Source organism: Brachyistius frenatus, unplaced genomic scaffold, assembly GCF_029030835.1.
Source record: "Brachyistius frenatus isolate BFR_SWC_R1_liver_20210118 unplaced genomic scaffold, ASM2903083v1 Contig_72, whole genome shotgun sequence".
Lineage (NCBI taxonomy): Eukaryota > Metazoa > Chordata > Actinopteri > Embiotocidae > Brachyistius > Brachyistius frenatus.
Window position 1 is genome coordinate 1338067 of NW_027210671.1, and position 18097 is coordinate 1356163.

Genomic DNA, 18097 nt, shown 5'->3' on the forward strand with positions numbered 1-18097 from the left:
CATTGTTTCAGTTTTGGCTGATGCTCATGTTGGGTTAATTAACAATCCCTCTCTCTCTCTCTCTCTCTCCCTCTCTCTCTCTCTTGGTCTAATTGTCATCTCTTTCTCTTTCTTACACATACTTCAAATCTCTGGTGCCTCGGTGTTGGTTGGGCGAAGGAATGCATAGCAGCCTGAAGTCGATGGGAGTGAGGACAGTATGTAGTGGACAATTTGGACAATAAGTAAAGGTCAAGCAGCAAGTAGCATATGTAAAAGTACTCAGTCAAATTTCATAATAATATACATGCATTTGTCGGTGTTTTCCATTAAGAATTATAGCAGTCTGACTAAAACGGTCTTGCAGCTGATTCTTCATGGAGGTTATAATGCTCAGTTTTTGTTGAAGAAGTTTTGATTGTAGTGTATGATCATTGTGGAGGATGTGGAGCGGTTAAAATGTATTGTGTTATACAGGGAGATGTTGCTGTTATTTAATCTGGCTTCAAATGTGATATGTCAGAGTAATGCAACATAACTTACCAACACCACAAACTGCAGCCTAGTTAAATCAACGCTTTACGTTTAAACTTTCAGTTTTTGTTGATTGTTTAGGCCTTTAATAAAAACTGAACATTGTAACTTGCATGAAGGTTTAATTCATTGCATGACTGTTGGGTGCATTAGTTTTAATTGTACCTAATAAAATGGCAAATTAGAATATATTCATGAATTCTAATTATCAACGTTGTAGCTGGCAAAGTAGGGACTAATTTGAACTACTTTACATACTGTGGTATTATGAAATGTATTCTTAGCATTCAGTTGTTGTATCAATAAACTGAATCTCAAACTATCTAAATAAAAATTCACAAAATAGTACAATATTTGCTTTCAAAATGTAGTTGAGTTGAAGTATAAAGAAGTATAGAATGAAATCAATTGAAGCAGTACCTGGAAATAGTGCATAAGGACAGTATTTGTGTAAATACATGAAATAACTACATGGACTTACCTTCCAATACTGAACTACAAATACTGTACTACATACAAAGTTCATCCTTAACACTACGAGGAGCTGTTGCTCAAATACGTATTAATCTTTCCTTCTGACAAAGACACACACACACACACACACACACACACACACACACACACACACACACACACACACACACACACACACACACACACACACACACACACACACACACACACACACACACACACACGCGCGCGCATCAGTGATGAGAGACACCTCCTCTCCCTTCATATCTGTACAAAAGGGCTTTTTGTGGAGCGTCAAAGTGCACCAGCTTCCCTTCATCCTAACATCATCACTCCCTTCACCTCCTCCTCTCCTCCTCTCTGCTGCTGAAGAGAGGATTGGTCCAAAATTGCCCAAAGATCTCTTATCATTTTCACACAGCTCAGGCCTTGAGATCATCTTTGAACTCCAGAGATGAAAAGTTGAGTTTTCCTATTTCTCTGAGCCTGATAGCTCCGCTGCTCCATATTGGTCCAACTTCCAGAGGTGGAAGGGAGCTGAGTATAATTCATGAACAACACATAACATATTGTTTCTGCATTGTATGCAACACTTAAGTTCCTTAAGATGAAGCAATATCTCATTGTGAGCACACGTTATGACCTCAAAGAGTATTTCCCCTTTCATTGGAAAGATTTTTGGAGCATTGAAGAGACTGAAATATTATTTCTATGGCAACAAAAGTTATAGTTGAAAAAAAAAAAAAAGAAAACTAAACAGCACTGAGACCCTTAATAATAATACTTCCAACAGATGAATGCATCAAACACAATATGGAAATGTGGTACAACCATTTCTTATTAATTGAATTTGGAAACAAGACCAACTAACCTATGACATTACTGCCTTGACTAAAGTAGAGGATGAGCATAGTCTTTTGCCTGTGTTGCCCCGATGCTCCTTTACAGTATCCACCAGTGCAGACTTTCTCCATTCACTAAGAACCAGTGAAGGGTGAGTAATGCTATTGTTCTCCAGTCTTTCTCTCGGTGGGGTGGTGGTGGTGGATGCGCTCAGTTCTACGGGATGAGTGCAGATTAATTTGTTGTAGCTGCTTGAAAGGAATCTCTCACTTTCACTTTCAGACTGACTTGTTTTTCTCTTTTATTTATGCATTAACTGTCATATAAAGTGACCAGACCGCTGTCCGTGGTGCTGAAATTTATTTTGTGATTAGGAACAAAAACTGATCAGAACGGTTTCAGATACTTTGTATGTGCTGTTTAAATACATTACAATGGAAAAGCTGCTGATCTCCTTTCACTTGTGTGGAGTTGCTTTGAATTTCTTGAACTGTTTCTGGTTCCAGCTTTGATGCAATGTTGGTACAGGACCTATAAATGCCCTCATCAGGGCTTATTTCATTTTGGCAATCTTTCCCAGTAATGAGTTACACTTGTATCTTGGCTGTAGTCGTGGTCCAACACATTTTGGGAGTAAGACCACACATTGGTTTTATTCTTAACCTACACACAAAAGCAAGTGAGCGAGTAAGAGAGAGAGAGAGAGAGAGAGAGAGAGAGAGGGGGGCTGGCACTGTACGTCTTTCCCAATGACCAACAGTAGCTCTGAGGGGCGGTGTCCGCCAGACAAATAGAGAAGAGGTGGTGTGCACCAGGCTCCACTTTTACGCATCAGTTGTTCGTGTGGGTGTCAATACAGAAGTTATCTCGTAAACAGGGCCATGTTACACTTGGATTTTTGTGTAGAAAAAAACTCGTCATTGCCTTTATAACTTTATTCAGATTCAAGCACCACCCAAAGTGAAGCATAGACCAGCGGAGTGTGAGAGTGGAGCAAGTGGTACCAGAGAAAATATTCCGTCATGGGAGCGCATGGATGCAGCTCAGCGCGCCTTGGTTTTGTCGTCTGTGGATATTTAGTGTTTTTCTGCGGGCTGCTTGTCCCCCAGGCTGAAGCGGGCTGCAGGGATAGGGAGAGCCCGAACTGCTGCACCGGCCGGAATAACGAATGTTTTGAGTACACCAAGAGAAAAACTGTGTGCTACTGTGATACCTACTGTCAGAAAACCAGGGACTGCTGCGAGGACTATCAGCGCGTGTGCCAAATATCTGGTGAGTTGCTCGCCATTGAAAATTGATTTTAAACAACTTTTGAGGCTTGCAAGATCAAACTATTGGACAGATTTGACGCCTGTACTGTAGATATTTTGTTTAGAGTACAACGGCGTCCTGCTCAGGGACGCCTGTTGTTCATTGTTGTCTAGTTTGGGGCAGGGATGGCTGGCATTGAGGTGACACGGAGACAGTGAGACATACTACACATAGCTGTCTTTAGTGCGCCCATTATGGCTGTTTGTTTTAAGTGACCACTTGTAGGGCTGCATAGAGAGGTATCTCCTGTCTCCCTGGTGTATTTATTTGAAAGCTAGCTGTATGTATGTGTGTTTAGGTTTGTAGTGTTGACCCTTGACCTTCACATCAAAGCTTTAAATTGCACAGCTGGGGCTTTCAGTAGCTGGAAAGTGGTGTGAGTGATCATAACAAATTTAGAACAGGGGTTTTCTCTTCAATAAAGAAAAAAGGAGCTGCACTTTGAATCAAGCTCAAGGTGGATTGTTCATTAAATCCTTTAAATGTGAGTTTGGGTAACTTTTTCCCTCATCACCCTGGCTGCTGCTATATATGGACAAATGAGAGAATGGACACCATGGGAACACACTGCCAAAGATGGTCAGGATTACAGTAGAGCTGTGTCTGAGATGTGACAGACAGGAAACACTCTGACCTGTAACTGTGAGACAACTCTTACAGTATTTTGAAACAACTCCAGTTCACAAGGAGTGATTATCTGAGCATAGATACACTCAGTGCGACCCTCGTCTTAAGTGCAAAGTAACAAGCACTTGCAGGGTCAGTCAGTCCTGCAAGTCAAAGAGCACTTAAAATACTGCAGTGATCCCTCTATTTAAGCACATGTACATAGGGAACCTCTGTTTGAGTGCTGTATGTGTGCTGTGGTGTAAATGGCCTGCCTCATACACAGACGTGAGTCATTCACTTAAAGGTGTATAAAAAAGTAATGAGATGGAGGTTGTAACGCACTTTATTAGACCTCAGTGTTTACCCCAAAGATAGCTGAAACACCTGTTAGTCCCTGTTTGACCACAACATACTGTAATACAGCCACTGCTTTTAAAGAGATGTCGTGTTTTTTACATTTTAATACATTTGCTAACAATTCAATAGAGAAATCAATCTGTATGTTATACAGACTTTACAGCCCTTTGATTCAAACCTGCTATTTGCAACTGTGGGCCATAAAATTAAAATTACCCAGACTTGTAAATGTAGATTGTTTATATTTGGTTTATAGAAGTAATCCATCTCCATAAACATGTCTGTTTTTATTTGAGTTAAAATGACTTCATTATCATGTTTTCAAATATATTGCAGATGTTAAGTTGTAGAAATGTTTTGCTGTAATGAATGTGACTTTTAGATAGGTAAATAGTCCATAATACTCACAAACTTCAGCATTAAGCGCCATAAAATCTGTGCAGTAATTCTAAAATACTGTGATGATCTAACAGAGTCACCTTAAATAGGCAGTACTACCACACACACAAATACTGTTTGCACTTATAGATTCAACTTCCACACTCTTGGATGGATTGCGGGTGAAAAAAGAGGTTTCTTATAGGCTAATGAATACGCAATGTTAGTAAAAGCAGGGGTGTGGCAACCAGAAAACAAAAATTCACAACTCAGATTCAAATCTCTTCTTCTTTTTTTTTTAAAGCCCCGTATCAGTCATAGAGACATGTAGCAACAGTATTTACTATCCAGCAGCCAGCTGAGTAAAGTCCAGGCATCACCTCATCCATCCCATGTGTCTGCCAAGCTGAGAGTTAACAGAATAAACCGAGGAGAGCACCTCAGGTCTGCGTTGAGTCATCACCACACTGTTTAACAGCCTGTGGTCCCTCAGAGGTCGCAGCTGCCATGTGCCTCGCTTCACTCACGTGTCACGCCAGGATTTTTAGCAGAGTGAATCTCATGTGTTGCTCTGACAGCTGAATCCTGATGTGACAAAACAGTCACACGATGGTGCGGTGCGGGTGTTACAGGTTGGATAAGGTTTTCCAGATGAATGTGGTTACTCCACAGAGAAAAATTTATTTTCACGGGACTGTTTATAGAAAAATACTTGAATGGTGTGTGTTATTTTTACCATTGCACAGCCTCGACATTGATAAATCTGAGCATGAGAGAGATGTCAACTTGACCTTTGAATCCTGCATGGATCAGTAATCACTGACTGATGCTTGGAAAAACACCTTGACTTCCTCCCTGTGCAACCTGATCACCTTTACAGTATAAACACAGCATGGCTGGGCTCAGGTCCATCAAAGCGCCCTGATATTTTCCCACCCACATGACACTTTATCTAAACCTGATCCCACAGCGCTGCGACGCACCAAGGAGTTTGTCTGTGTACTGTCTGTCACACTCTGTAATTAACTCGTGTCAGCTGTAGCTGAGCAAAGAGCATGGAGTGGGTGACATCAGAGGAGAGACAGGGAAAAACAGCGCCCTGCCTGCACCACTTGGACACAAACACTTAAAGCTCTTCAGAGTGTGATACCCCTCTCCAGGGATCTCGTTCAAATGAAGCCTTTGGCAGGATTGTGTGTTGTGTGTAAACAGTGTGAAGGGCACTCCACATACTATTTTACACGACTGATGAGCAATAGCAATCAGTGAGAAAGGTTGAGGGTTAGTGGTGGGATTTTTTACAGGGAAAACATACAATACACTCATTGACACACATAGTAAAATAATTAAATGTGATGTACGATACAATTCTGGCCTCATTTTAATCCGCTTATAATGACAAGTGGCTCAGTAGATATTTTCTTTCTCCTCTTGTAAACAAAAATTACTTCCAAATGATTGACAGGTGTAGTATTTCTCTGAAACAGCGTACTCTCTGTACCATGTTCCACTCAGTGGCATGTTCTTCCAGGTTTCCCCACACTTTAAAAATGGAAAAACAAGGCTCTGGAAATCTCTGCAGATCAACTTCAAAAATCGGTTTCACTTTCTAACCCATGAATGAGTTACTGACTCGTACAGTCAGGCTTATAGTTTTAAAGCTACAAGTTAGTTTAATAGTTCTTGATGTTGAGTAGGTGATAAACCGCAAAATCTGATGGTTAGTCTCTGGCTTCCAGACTTGTATCGCAGCAAAAACTAAGATCTTACACATTTTTGTCTCGTTTGTTTTTACATATAAACAATGACAAATCCCTTAGAAATAAGTTTTATTTCTTAACACACTGTCTTCCGTTGTTAAAGAAGGCTACTTTTCATACATCATCTCAACTCCATTGCAAGTTTCCCTTTAAGATAACTGCTCATTCCTCTTCATTGACCCTAAAGATCATACTGGCCCACAGGAGGCCGGATGGGGCAGCTCCTCTCCTCTCCTCCTGTGGCGTCTGGTAGTTCTCACATTAACAGGAAGACACAGTGTGGCCTCTGCCTCATCCTTCATCTGTCTCTCCTGCTGGCTCTTCTGCATTTCTTCCTTTCCTCCAGGGCACTGTACGTTGTCATGCCATGATGTTTGCTTCTTTCCACCAACGTTCACTCCCTCTTTTTCTTCCTCGCTTCCCACATGCTCTCTCTTTAACCTCAATGAGCGGGGAATGTTTTTACCCAGTTAGGCTGAAACAGGCCAGCTGTTTTTGGGACACACATCTCTTCTCCTGGCACTCGCATACTGCACGTACCCAAGATGCTGGTTGCAAATTTGAAGTTGTACATCTGGCCTCTTCATGACGAGCCAATACATGTTCCATTTTCAACTTGAAGCGTGTTGCCATGTTTTAAAGGAACTATTTTTTCAGTAGAACGCTGATGCAAGAAAAAAAACTGCGAGGTCGTAGAGCACCCACAGAAACAGGGACACATTTCAGTGCTGTCAAACTGTGGCAGAAAAATCCAGCCAGATCCACGTTCCCTGTTGCTGTGTTTTTTTTCTCCTTGTGTCGCAATTCATTATGAAGCTGTTGACGCCAAAACATATTTCAGCTCAGGCAGAGGACGTCAGCTTCGTAAACGCTCCTTCAGTGTGGCCCATGATGCATCCGAGACTACCTTTGAATGTGGTCTACGCAGATGTCCTGGATGTGTTCACACCTTTACTTTCTACTGACTACTTGTGATCTGATCACCTAGGATGGATGCTCACGCCAGGTGTGAACGGCGCTCTCTCACACATGATGCTACAGATGAATGATTGATTTGGCTGAACCAGCCCTTTACGAACAGTTGCAAATACATTTTGCTGGCATTATTAACCAAAGAGAGTAAGTCCTATTGACTGTAGTGGCACAATTTTTTTTTTTGCTATCATTAGCAAATAGCTCCTAGCATGGCATGCTAGTTAACAGTGAGCAAAACATAAACTTGAGTCACAAAACTGAATTTTTTTTTTTCCCCTTAAATTATTTTGTCTAACTCACAATGTTGGCAGGCACATCAAGTCTGTCCACAGTTTTCAAATAAAGCTTTCCAACCATTGATCTTTTAATTGATCAAATTAAAATGTCCAGTTGTTTTTATGTCAAACCTGAAGCAAGGCCCAAACTTACACATTTTTGTTTAAGCTTTAATTCTTAACATTACCACTAGTCTATGAATTACTCTGAAGCAAAGTTCAATGTGTCTTGAAAGATGTCTTTGAAGTAAAAGCGGTGAACCTTTTGTTTAATTTCTTTCTCTTCTTCTTTCCCTCTGCTTTCTTGTTTTATTGTTAATGAGAAGTGAATTCAGAATTCAAAAATAATGTTTCTTTGTATTTGTGTAGTATTGTGAGGCCAATCAGTGCAAACTCTGCAGACAGAAAATCTGTCTCAGCTGTGTTTGTAATGAATCCTTTTAATTGGTCGGTTTGTTTGGCTCCCCATTTCAAGGTGTCTACAGGAAACATTTATGTGCTACCATGTTATTAGGGCCCAGTCCCGTGTCCTTCACGCTCATTAACAGGCTTGTGGTCCTCGCTCGTGTTGCCGAACATTATAAGGCTTGTCTGATGGGACCAGGGCCCAGCTCTCTGCAGGGGAGGCAGGGTAACTGCGGAGGTTTGGAGGTGCAATGGTCCTCCAGAGCAGCTGGACATCTGGGTCCCATCAGAGAAGAGATGGGGGGTGGACGGAGGGGGAGGGGGAGTGAAAAAGAGGACCAAGAAAAAAAAAAGAGAGGGACAGATGGGGGGAGAAAGAACAAGGAGAGTGCGGGACACAGCGATAAAGGGAGAGGAAGATAAAGCAAATTGGGCGGGCAGGTCTGATAACTCTTTTGTTATGAAACCCTAAAATGGAAGCACAATTCAGGGCGAGTGAAAGGAAGAGCAAAGGAATGCCAGTGTGAAAGCTAGATAGCACGCTATTATCTCACTGACACAAGAGGGACTAGAGATTGGCTGAAAAGTGAGGAGATAAAAGCGCTGATCTTGGATACATATTCAGAGGTTTGTTTCAGTTGGAGGTGTCTGAAGCTCTGCTAACTGCCAGGAAAATTAACCGTCCTGCCACAAACTCTATCCGAGCAAACTGCTATTACTCCCAATGACGGTTTTTAATTATAGCTGCATTGTAAAAACATTCCTCTCTACAGCTGTCATATGTGTAACAGTGGTCTGATCAGGTGTTGGACAGTAACCACAGGAACCTGTTATCAGCGTTGTACTTTGATGTTACTAAATCATTAAGAAAGAACTACAGAAATCTTTAATGTTAAATAACAAAAATGTATTTATTTGGGCAGAAACATTTGCCGCTCATTCACAATAAGAAGCTAATCAAGACTTTAAATGTCTTAAAAGTTTATCAGATTTTATCGGTTTTGTGTCAAGGTTCACTTTAACATTCCCTCCCATACAAAAGATTAGAGAACACATCTAATATGGAGATAAACAATGTCTCTCTTTCTCTCTTAAAGATGTCTTCATTGAGGGAACACTTTGTAAAAATATCAGTTTATCAAAAAGACAGAGGCTGAACATCCTGGCAACAAGCACCATTTGTTTCCTGCATTGGGGTCAGAGGTCAGAGGTGGTGACATGCTTTCCAAGAGGGGACTTTCTCGTCAGCAAGGGAAACAGCGGACAACGGCGTCTGTGTGGGGTTAGCTCTGTCAGACTGACAGCAGGGTTATCTTGTGGGTGGTGGGATCGCTGCATTGGTGGTACCAGAGGCTGACTTGGGGACCACCACAGTTTGGTAATTGCCTTCTGACCCCTGGTGGCCCGGGGTCAACAGGCCGAGACTTCCAGACAGGGCCTTAGTCCTGTTTGTGTGTATGTCGGTGTCGATCAGAGGGATAATAGCACTGTTTCCCCCTCGGGTCCGGGAACTCACCGACCCTATCGGTTTCACCGCACACCCTCTGCAGTAAAGACCTCAAGTGCCCTGCTTGCTTTTAGTTTTTCCCTCTCTGAGAAAGGAAAACAGCAACATGAAGTGCCCCGTGAACGTCAGAGGATGTAGAAGAGGGGAGGAAAGGAAAGCCGACAGGAGCGAGGATAAGAAGAGGTGGGGGAGGCGGGAGTAGGAAGTTGATATGGTGTCTGATTCCATCACGCCCTTCAGTATCTCTCAAGAAAGCTCATGTCTCTCAACAAGTTTACAGAGGGAAACGTGAATGTGTGTGTGTTTTAGGGTGGAACAAGCCCAATGGGAGGGTTTATCTGACAGATATTGTTTTCTGTGTGTGTGTGTGTGTGTGTGTGTGTGTGTGTGTGTGTGTGTGTGTGTGTGTGTGTGTGTGTGTGTGTGTGGTGATCTGGGAAAGGCGAGTGTCAGGTGGGCAGCACTAATGTGCAGGAATGCAGAGATTCCACAGTGGCTTTGTGGATCGGCTGTGTCACTGAGGCGGCCGGCCTCCCTCCAAAACCCCAATAGGACCATGGGAATGAACCAAACAGGCGGCACCTTGAAAGCTCTCTCTCTCTCTCTCTCTCTCTCTCTCTCTTATACTCCTGTTCACACACACATACTTATTCACTCACAGCATTGTGCTGTGGATTGTGTGTGCATTATAAAGATTGGTGAGGTAGATCAGATGGTGAGAGGGAGGATTAGATTCAGTTATGGTATATTTATCCACTCCTTCCCTATAATTTGACCTTCAAGCTGTGTGCACCTGCTCTCATTGTATTCAACCTTTATTGTCCACAATGAAAAAAAGAAGCTCGATATCAGGCACCATGAGAAAAATATTGCGGTGTCAAAGTGCATGTTTGCATTTATTAATTTCAGTGTGGGCATCTGAGTTCCTCTCTCCTCTTTGTTTATGTGTTTATGAAGTGTACGCTTCCTCCTCAAAACAAGCCTATTAAATGTCTGCCACTATTAAATCTCTGTGTTGGACAAGGCTTGATTACTGCTGGAGTCGCTTGCCTTTGATCAGAGCAGCCATCTAGGTAGTACAGCTTCCTTCTAGCCTGATGTAATTGCCTAATCAGCCCACTGAATGGTAAGCCTGATTGCTGTTGCTGCTGTGTTTATGCGGTGCGCTGAGTTCATGGGTGTGTGTGTGTGTGCGTGCGTGCGTGCGTGCGTGTGTGTGTGTGTGATGAAGTGTGGGCTTGAGAGAAACCAGAGAGAACAGGATGCAAAATTAGCCTCTTATTTAAATGGCCCCCATGCATGTGACCTGGGTCGCAGACTTCCTGAGTCCGGGGGTTTAGCTGATCTGACATTAGTAGATGTTAATGACCCAGTCACTTACTGCCACCTGCCCACCTGAGTAAATGCTCAGTGCAACATTATTAAAATTTATATCAGGGTGTGTGCTGCAGCTCACACTTTAAGCCATATAATTAGCAAAGATTAGGGGAATGTTTACAACTTCTGGGTGGAAGATCAATTCAAGTTCCAGGTTTTAACCTCTTGTAGGCTCGTTCGCACCTTTAGAGTCGTTCAGGTCACATGTCAGACCTGGATGAGAAGTGAAACGTCTTCAAGGAACTTAAAAAAGTCCAGTTGCTTTGGATAACACTTAAATTGTGATCTGGATGACTGAAAATCTTCACTGACAGTTTGCCTCTTATTTTTCTTTCCTTCACCTTCACTGTCTGTAACAGTCTAAACAAACCCAAAACAATAAGACCACATCTCTTCTTTTGTATTTCTTGACTTGGCTCCTGCATGCTTTCGCTGATCTCTGTATCTTCCTGCCTCCCTAGCAGCCATTGACTGTGTGGTGGGATCATGGGGCCCGTGGTCATCGTGCACGTCTCCATGTGGCATTGGCAGCACGGAGAGGAGTCGCCAGGTATCTGTTCCCCCTAGAAACGGAGGCACGCCCTGCCCGGACCTCAAACAACGTCGAGGATGCTTTGGAAACAACTCCATATGCAGCACTGCGAAAGGTGAGAACCTGACTTTTTCTGTGCACCTCTGTGTGCGAGCATTGCGGCATGCACATCCTCCTGCTCTGAACTATGTTACATATCAGTTTGGTGTTTCGGTATTCTCTGGGGGGCCTCTAACTGGTTTACTGTAAGCAACACATCTGTTCTGAAGCCTTATTTCCAGCTGCACTATTTCAAAACCTCTGTTATGCTCTTTACAGTTGAATAACTTCCCCAATAGTAAAAAAAACAAAACAAAACACAGATTTTCCAAGATTTCCAAGGAGCACTGAGTACCACTGCACTACACTTTGAGTCATTTAATTCTGTGAGTTGTTTTGAGTCAAGGATGAGCTGCTACAGATGAAATGTGAGATGTGTAAATTGAGATGATCTCCAATGGAAACATGAGCTTATCTACTATATGTTTCCCCTTTCTATCCTCACGCCTGACTTCCAGAGGTGGCAAAGATCCTGCCTGATTCTTTCAAGAGGAACTTCAAAGACCCTTGGAGGCGACCACACATGCTGATGAAGGAGGAGAAGGCCAGGTAAGGCCTCCATTAACAGGCTGCGAGCCACCAACTCTGTTTTCATCTGCAGTGAGGGGGTAATTACAGCTGAAGTGTGGAGCGTTGAATGATAACGTCTTGGGTACTTTACTTGAGATTTTTCAGACCGTAGCGCTGTATCCATGCATGCCTTTAAAAACACAGCTCAACTGCAATTATACAAACAACAGCTCTGTTTTCTTGTCAGCAAATATTTCACATGAGAGAGCGATCAAATGCAGCTCACTTGGGCATGAACCTCTTTTGCTCTATCTACAAAGGTCCAAGGCTGCTGGATTTCAAATCAGTTTTTTTCTTAGTTTGTACTTAACTAAAGGTCACTTTAAGATCAACTTTGTGCTCCAAAAGATTAAAGAATACAGACCGAGGCCAAGGTTGCCATGGCATGCAAACCCTTGAAATTGCTTTGACTGTGTAACACAAACTCTGTCATTGAATATTTGCATCATGAGCTGACCTTTACTGATAAGGCAACCATAATCCAAGTAAAAGGCAAACCCTCCCTGCGTAGATGTCATCTTTGATCTGCGTTGATTGCAGATGTTCTCAGAGCTGGAAAAATCAGAGACAAAGGAGTGAGATCGTGGCTTGTTTCCTGACAGCCCGTAGCCTCTCACACTGATTAAAATGGACATCGGATCCTTTTGTTTTGACTGAAATACAAGACATCGGGGGAACTGGAAGCACATTACTCATTATGATGGATTCAGCATGAATCACATAGAGTGAGGGTGATTTCACACAGACATCTGGTGTATTGATGGCTCTGTCATGGAAATTGACCTCAGTAACGAGGGGTTAACAGTGACATGAAATGACGGTCAGAAGTCGACTTTGGATCTCTACTTATATCTGTAAAATGATGAGGCTATTGTACGGTTCTTATTTGACTTATAGAGGCTAAACACAAACCTGCGTTAATGTCTTTAAGGAATCCGTAAGATGCATTTTTGTGGAATGAACATGGATTTGTAGCATTTCAGATTAGGTTTTGCACCATGGACAAGTTCAATCCTTAATAAGTGAGGAAACAAAGTAAGGAAATCCCACTACAGCAATTGCATGTGTGCATTTACAATACCACATGTGTTAGAGCCTCATTACACTGCTCATTCCAGACATTTCAGGTCTTAAATATTCCCAGAGGTGTATGCTAATGAAAATTCCAAACAGTGCTCAACTCTGATAATGCTGCTTATTCACATTTACCCTTCTAGCAAAGCCTTTAAAATGTAATTAAATCAGAGCTGGGTAATGACATTATGCCTTTAATAAATGTAGTAATATTACTGGCAAATGAGAGAAAAAAATGACACTGAAGTTTTATGTTTTGTTTCACAAACCACCCCACTGGGGATGGTGTTTTGTCACAGCAGACTGAATCCGAGACAAAATAAATAGTGCAGTGAAGTTCAAAGTGTCTGCCCGGGGACACAGCGATCAGAAAAGACAAGAATTTATTGTTGTTTCCATTGTGCAGACTGAGCTGAGCTGATATTAGTGCAGGTGACCATGACGCTGCTGGATCACCTTCAAATGGAGCCAATCTCTTAACCGCACATTTGTATTTTGTCTGGTTGCAGTAACTTGCTGGGTTGGATTGCCACTTGACTTTCATCCTTCCAGTCAAGTTGGATTGTTTTAGGGGAGGGAAGAAAAAGGAGGCCTTTTTGGGGAGTGCTTAAACCTGGCCTGTGTCTTTGTGCCTTTATCAGGACATTTTCCATTTGTACTAGCACAAGTGAGTGAATAATTCAACAGTCCAAAGAACAAAATATTAGATACTGAGCTTTGAGCACCCATCTATAGGTTTACAGGTTTGATAAGCAAATGTTAGTGAAATGGAGTCAACTAATTTCTTTTCTCTCCTTTCTTTGCTCTGTGCTTGCAGTTACTGTGTGTACCTGCGGGTGAAACAGGCCAGTGCAGTGTGTAAACTCAAACTGTGGAGTGCTCAGCTGGTGAGAGAGAGACTGATCTGTGCAGAGTGTCAGAGTGATGCCATGTCGAAGTCAGATCGCTGTGGAGGCGACGGCCTGGAGAGCACCAGGTAAATCAAAAAAGTGAAATATAACTACAGATTTGTTCATCCAATAAACCGCTGACAGTTTTGAATTTAGTGGAGTGGGCTTGTGTCACTTATAATTTATATCCCCCCCTATCAGCAACCTTAAAGCAACCAATGAATATAGTATGTTTAATGTCTCTGCATGCAGTTTAAAGTTGCAATATGTTGAATGATGACTTTAGTTTAGAATATATGAATATATAAATTAGCATACCATACCAGTTTGACTGGGTGCTGATGTATGAAGAATTTCCTTTGTGTTAAAACAGAGCTCCTAATTGACCCCGTAGACAAAAATAAATTGAGCTATTTAAAGCATTCATTAGGTGCCTTAAACCGGATATTCGGGGGAAAAAATAGTTCCCCCGAAGTTTCTGTGACTTTATAACCTAGCCACATATCTCTGGGTATTAATGTAAGGCATTTTCAATAATATCCATTCTCTGAAAACATTAAACCTGCAGAGCGAAACATTTGTCTCCCCCTACTGTCAGAGAGAGTAATTACAAAAACACTGTCGACACGTGCTTTCGTCATAGGCTACGCCGTAGCCTGCTCTGTCGCTACTGTTTCACCTATATAACAGTAGACCAATTGTGGATCAATGAAGTAACAGGTGTTGTAACCCCCACGAAATGGCTCGTTTCACTATCACAATTTGATGTGCTAGCATTTGGAAAGTCTGGATGAGCTGCCCGATTGAAGTATTTTATCCCTGTTCAAGTTAGCCGTTTCCGTAAGTTTTTAGTACACGTGAGTGTGACCGGGCGGGGCAGCGGTGAGGTGGTTAGCATCGTCGCCTCAGCGAAAAGGTTCTGGGTTCGAATCCGGGCCTCCAGTGGATTTTGCGTGTTCTCCCTGTGCCTGCCTGGGTTCCCTCCGGGTTCTCCAGCTTCCTCCCACCATCCAGAAACATGCATCTCAGTTTAGTTGGTGATTCTACAAATTTTGAATGAGAGTGTGAATGGTCTTTGTTTCTGTCTGTCTTTGTGTTGGCCCTGTGATAGACTGGCAACCTGTCCAGGGTGAATCCTGGCTTCGCCCAAAGTGAGCCTCATAAACTCTGGGTAGTGTGAAATACAAAGAGATTTATCTGGCAGTGGTGGGTTTAATTGGCATTGTGTGAACTTTTTTTTTTTTAGCAATCGTTTGAATGTAACATTTCTATGTAAAAGTCCTGCACTAGGTTTAAAGTCACCACCTTATGTGACCTGAAAGCATCAGCAGAAAGCATTTACATCAGTTTTCACATAGGTGTCTAATTGTTTCTGTATTTGAAAACATATACCATCCAAATATCTTGAAATATATCATACTTAATTAAAAAACAAAACAAAAACTTTTTTTTTTTGGTCCCTTCTTCTCCAGAACGTTCTGGGCAGCAGCTTCAGTCCCGGGCTGTCATGGCTCCTGGGTACGAGAGTCGTCTTCTGAGCGCTGCCGGTGTCCTCCCTACTCTGTGCTCTTTGTTTGAGCCGATATGCAACCTCCAGACAGCCGTAAGCGGGGACAAGAGTTCCCTCAGAGCCTCATGCTAAACCTGGAGAGCTCTGCCAGCCAAGCCAGACCCTCCGATCCAGACTACTGGATGGGTAACTCAAGGAGATCAGCTGCATCCTGCCACTTTTTCCTTTCACCTCATGCTCTGTACTGTATACACTATTACTAAGCACACACAAATTCTTGCATTTAACTTCAGATTTTACAGCCACGTTATGTACTTTTCTCCTCCAAAGCACAGCAAACATCTATATGCCTTTTTACCTCTGAATCTTTGCTATCTACCTCCATCAATGCAAGTGCATTTGCTAATGCATAATGTATAAATATATAAATATATTATTTTGCTTTATACATTTTCTACTTATGATTGTTTATGTGTAATGTGTATGTGTCTATATAGCTACACTTATTTGTATTCAACAGTTTAAAAATCAAACAGCAGTTGCTGCAACCAGTTTAAGCCCCAATCCAAAGAGTCCTAAATCATCTGCGGGTTGGAGATGCTACAAACTTGTTCATCCAAGTTGTATCCATTGCTTTGAGTCAATATATCTATGTTCTACAGTTTTGTCCCCATTAGTACTTCTTTTCAACAAAAACATTGATACCAGCAAGTGAAGTTGAATATCAGGTATTGATTCTCAGGTGCTTAGATTTGTGTCCTTGTCTCTCATCAAGCTTCCTCTTTCATGTCTGCCTCTTCTGATGGTCAGTCACTGATGATTTTAAAGTGACTCACAGCTGAAATCAATCCCATCTGTTTAGACCTAATAATGCTGGAGAGAAAAAGGAGCCATAAAAGAGAATTTCACTTTGGTTCTCTCTGTCCTCTGTGTCCAAGATTGAAAAAAAAAAAAAAAAAAAAAAAAAAAGGCTTCATGACTGTTTACGCTCATTGCCTGCCCTGCCCACATGGGACTTTTATCAGCAGACTATCATCCACTATAAATATCACAGACAGCCAAGTTACTCCCCTTATTAATTAACAGAATCTCCTCCATACACTTCCCACACCTCCTTGATTTGTACTTATTTTTCCTCTCTGTTGTTGTTGTCTCTACAGACTTGGTATTTTCTTTAAAAGAAATTCCAGATGAACCGCTGCCTTACCTTAAAGAGGACCTATTATGCGTTTCCCTATTTTGCCATACATATAAATATAGTAACCACATCAGATGTCTTTAAACGTGGGCAAAGTTTCAAACAATGACATTGATGCAATTCCTTCGAGAATAAAGTTCATGTAAGGTTTCAGACAGCTCTTAGTCTGACATAGACAGACTTATCTCCACTGTGCCGTGCCAACGCTGGAGAATGGTCTGGCTGCACTCAGGCATTATTCTGCTGTAGCTGAACAAATGTTCTGGCTTGTTTGTACTTCATGAAATCAGTTACAATTGTACTGAGCAGCACAAAGCCAAAACTGCAGTGATGGTGCCCCTACAAAATAGTGTCGGGGGAACCTGTTTTGAATTTGCACTATTGCATGAGGGGAGGTGAACCCTGGCACTCGAATGGCTAAATTCCAAAAGACTAAAAAGAGCCAAGCAGGCTTCTCATATTGCACGATCCAAATGTTTGTCAAAACTTGCCATTTCCAGAGAAAGGGATTTTTAAAATAGTAACACACAGATAGCAGAAGGGGAGGAGAATGTCGACTGAAATAATCATCCAATTTATACCAGCATCCTACATCCGGTGAGTCAGACTAGACTGCTCCTGTAGACTTGTTTTGCAATCAGCCTACGTCATCTCGTTGAAAATCTTTGCACATATAGTCATCAATTCCAGGCACAGCGTGCCCCCAAGTACAGAACAACGATACAGAAACAACAGAGTAACTTTTCACTACCTATAGAACATTTTTTATGTCATGGCTTATGATTAAATCTATCGTTTTGTCACAAAATAAGCAAGGGAAGACCGTAATATTTACCAAACAGAGACACTATAATCTTTGGTGCTGCCGATGTTCGTCCTTTCTCATGTCCTGCATTGATACAAGAAAACAACAACTTGATAATGAGCATAATAGGTCCCCTTTAATCACAGGAATCAGGTAGCTGTCTCAGTTCATCTTGCCACATCTCTTTTACTGCCGGTTCAAGAAGAGGACAGGTGAATTCACAGTAAAGAGCTTTTACTGGGAAGGAGAAAGCTGTTACTTTCTCTTTCTCTCACATGTCTGCGTTTGTGTATTTATTTATTATAAAACAAGTGATGATCCTATTAGTGCAGCACAGCATACTCTGTACACTGTCCATTAGTGAAAATAAACAACTATACTGTCATCTCTCCCACTCCCATATATTCCTGATTTCATTGCATCATTGCATTCAGATTAAAAAAAAACAACCTTGGAACCGGTTTTACCTTACACAACCCACCACTCACATTTCTGACTTCTCCCTTTTGCAACAACCACTATGCGCATAAGTATATCCCTCCATTTGACCAGTATTTACATGCAGCATTTCATAGTTAAAAGAACAGCCCTGTCTAACATATGTAACATAATGCAAACATGTACCCATTAACATA

The 18097-nt window shown here is 41.9% G+C and overlaps 1 protein-coding gene across 1 annotated transcript; it reads left to right on the top strand.

Annotated features, from left to right (window-relative positions):
• Positions 1-2706: 2706 nt before the first annotated feature.
• LOC138626227 (somatomedin-B and thrombospondin type-1 domain-containing protein) lies at positions 2707-15844 on the top strand. Its single transcript, XM_069707723.1, has 5 exons — positions 2707-3102; positions 11246-11431; positions 11874-11964; positions 13877-14035; positions 15422-15844. Exons 1-5 carry the CDS (start codon positions 2853-2855, stop codon positions 15525-15527), a joined length of 792 nt encoding a protein of 263 aa, XP_069563824.1. The 5' UTR covers positions 2707-2852; the 3' UTR covers positions 15528-15844.
• The last annotated feature ends 2253 nt before the right edge of the window (positions 15845-18097 follow it).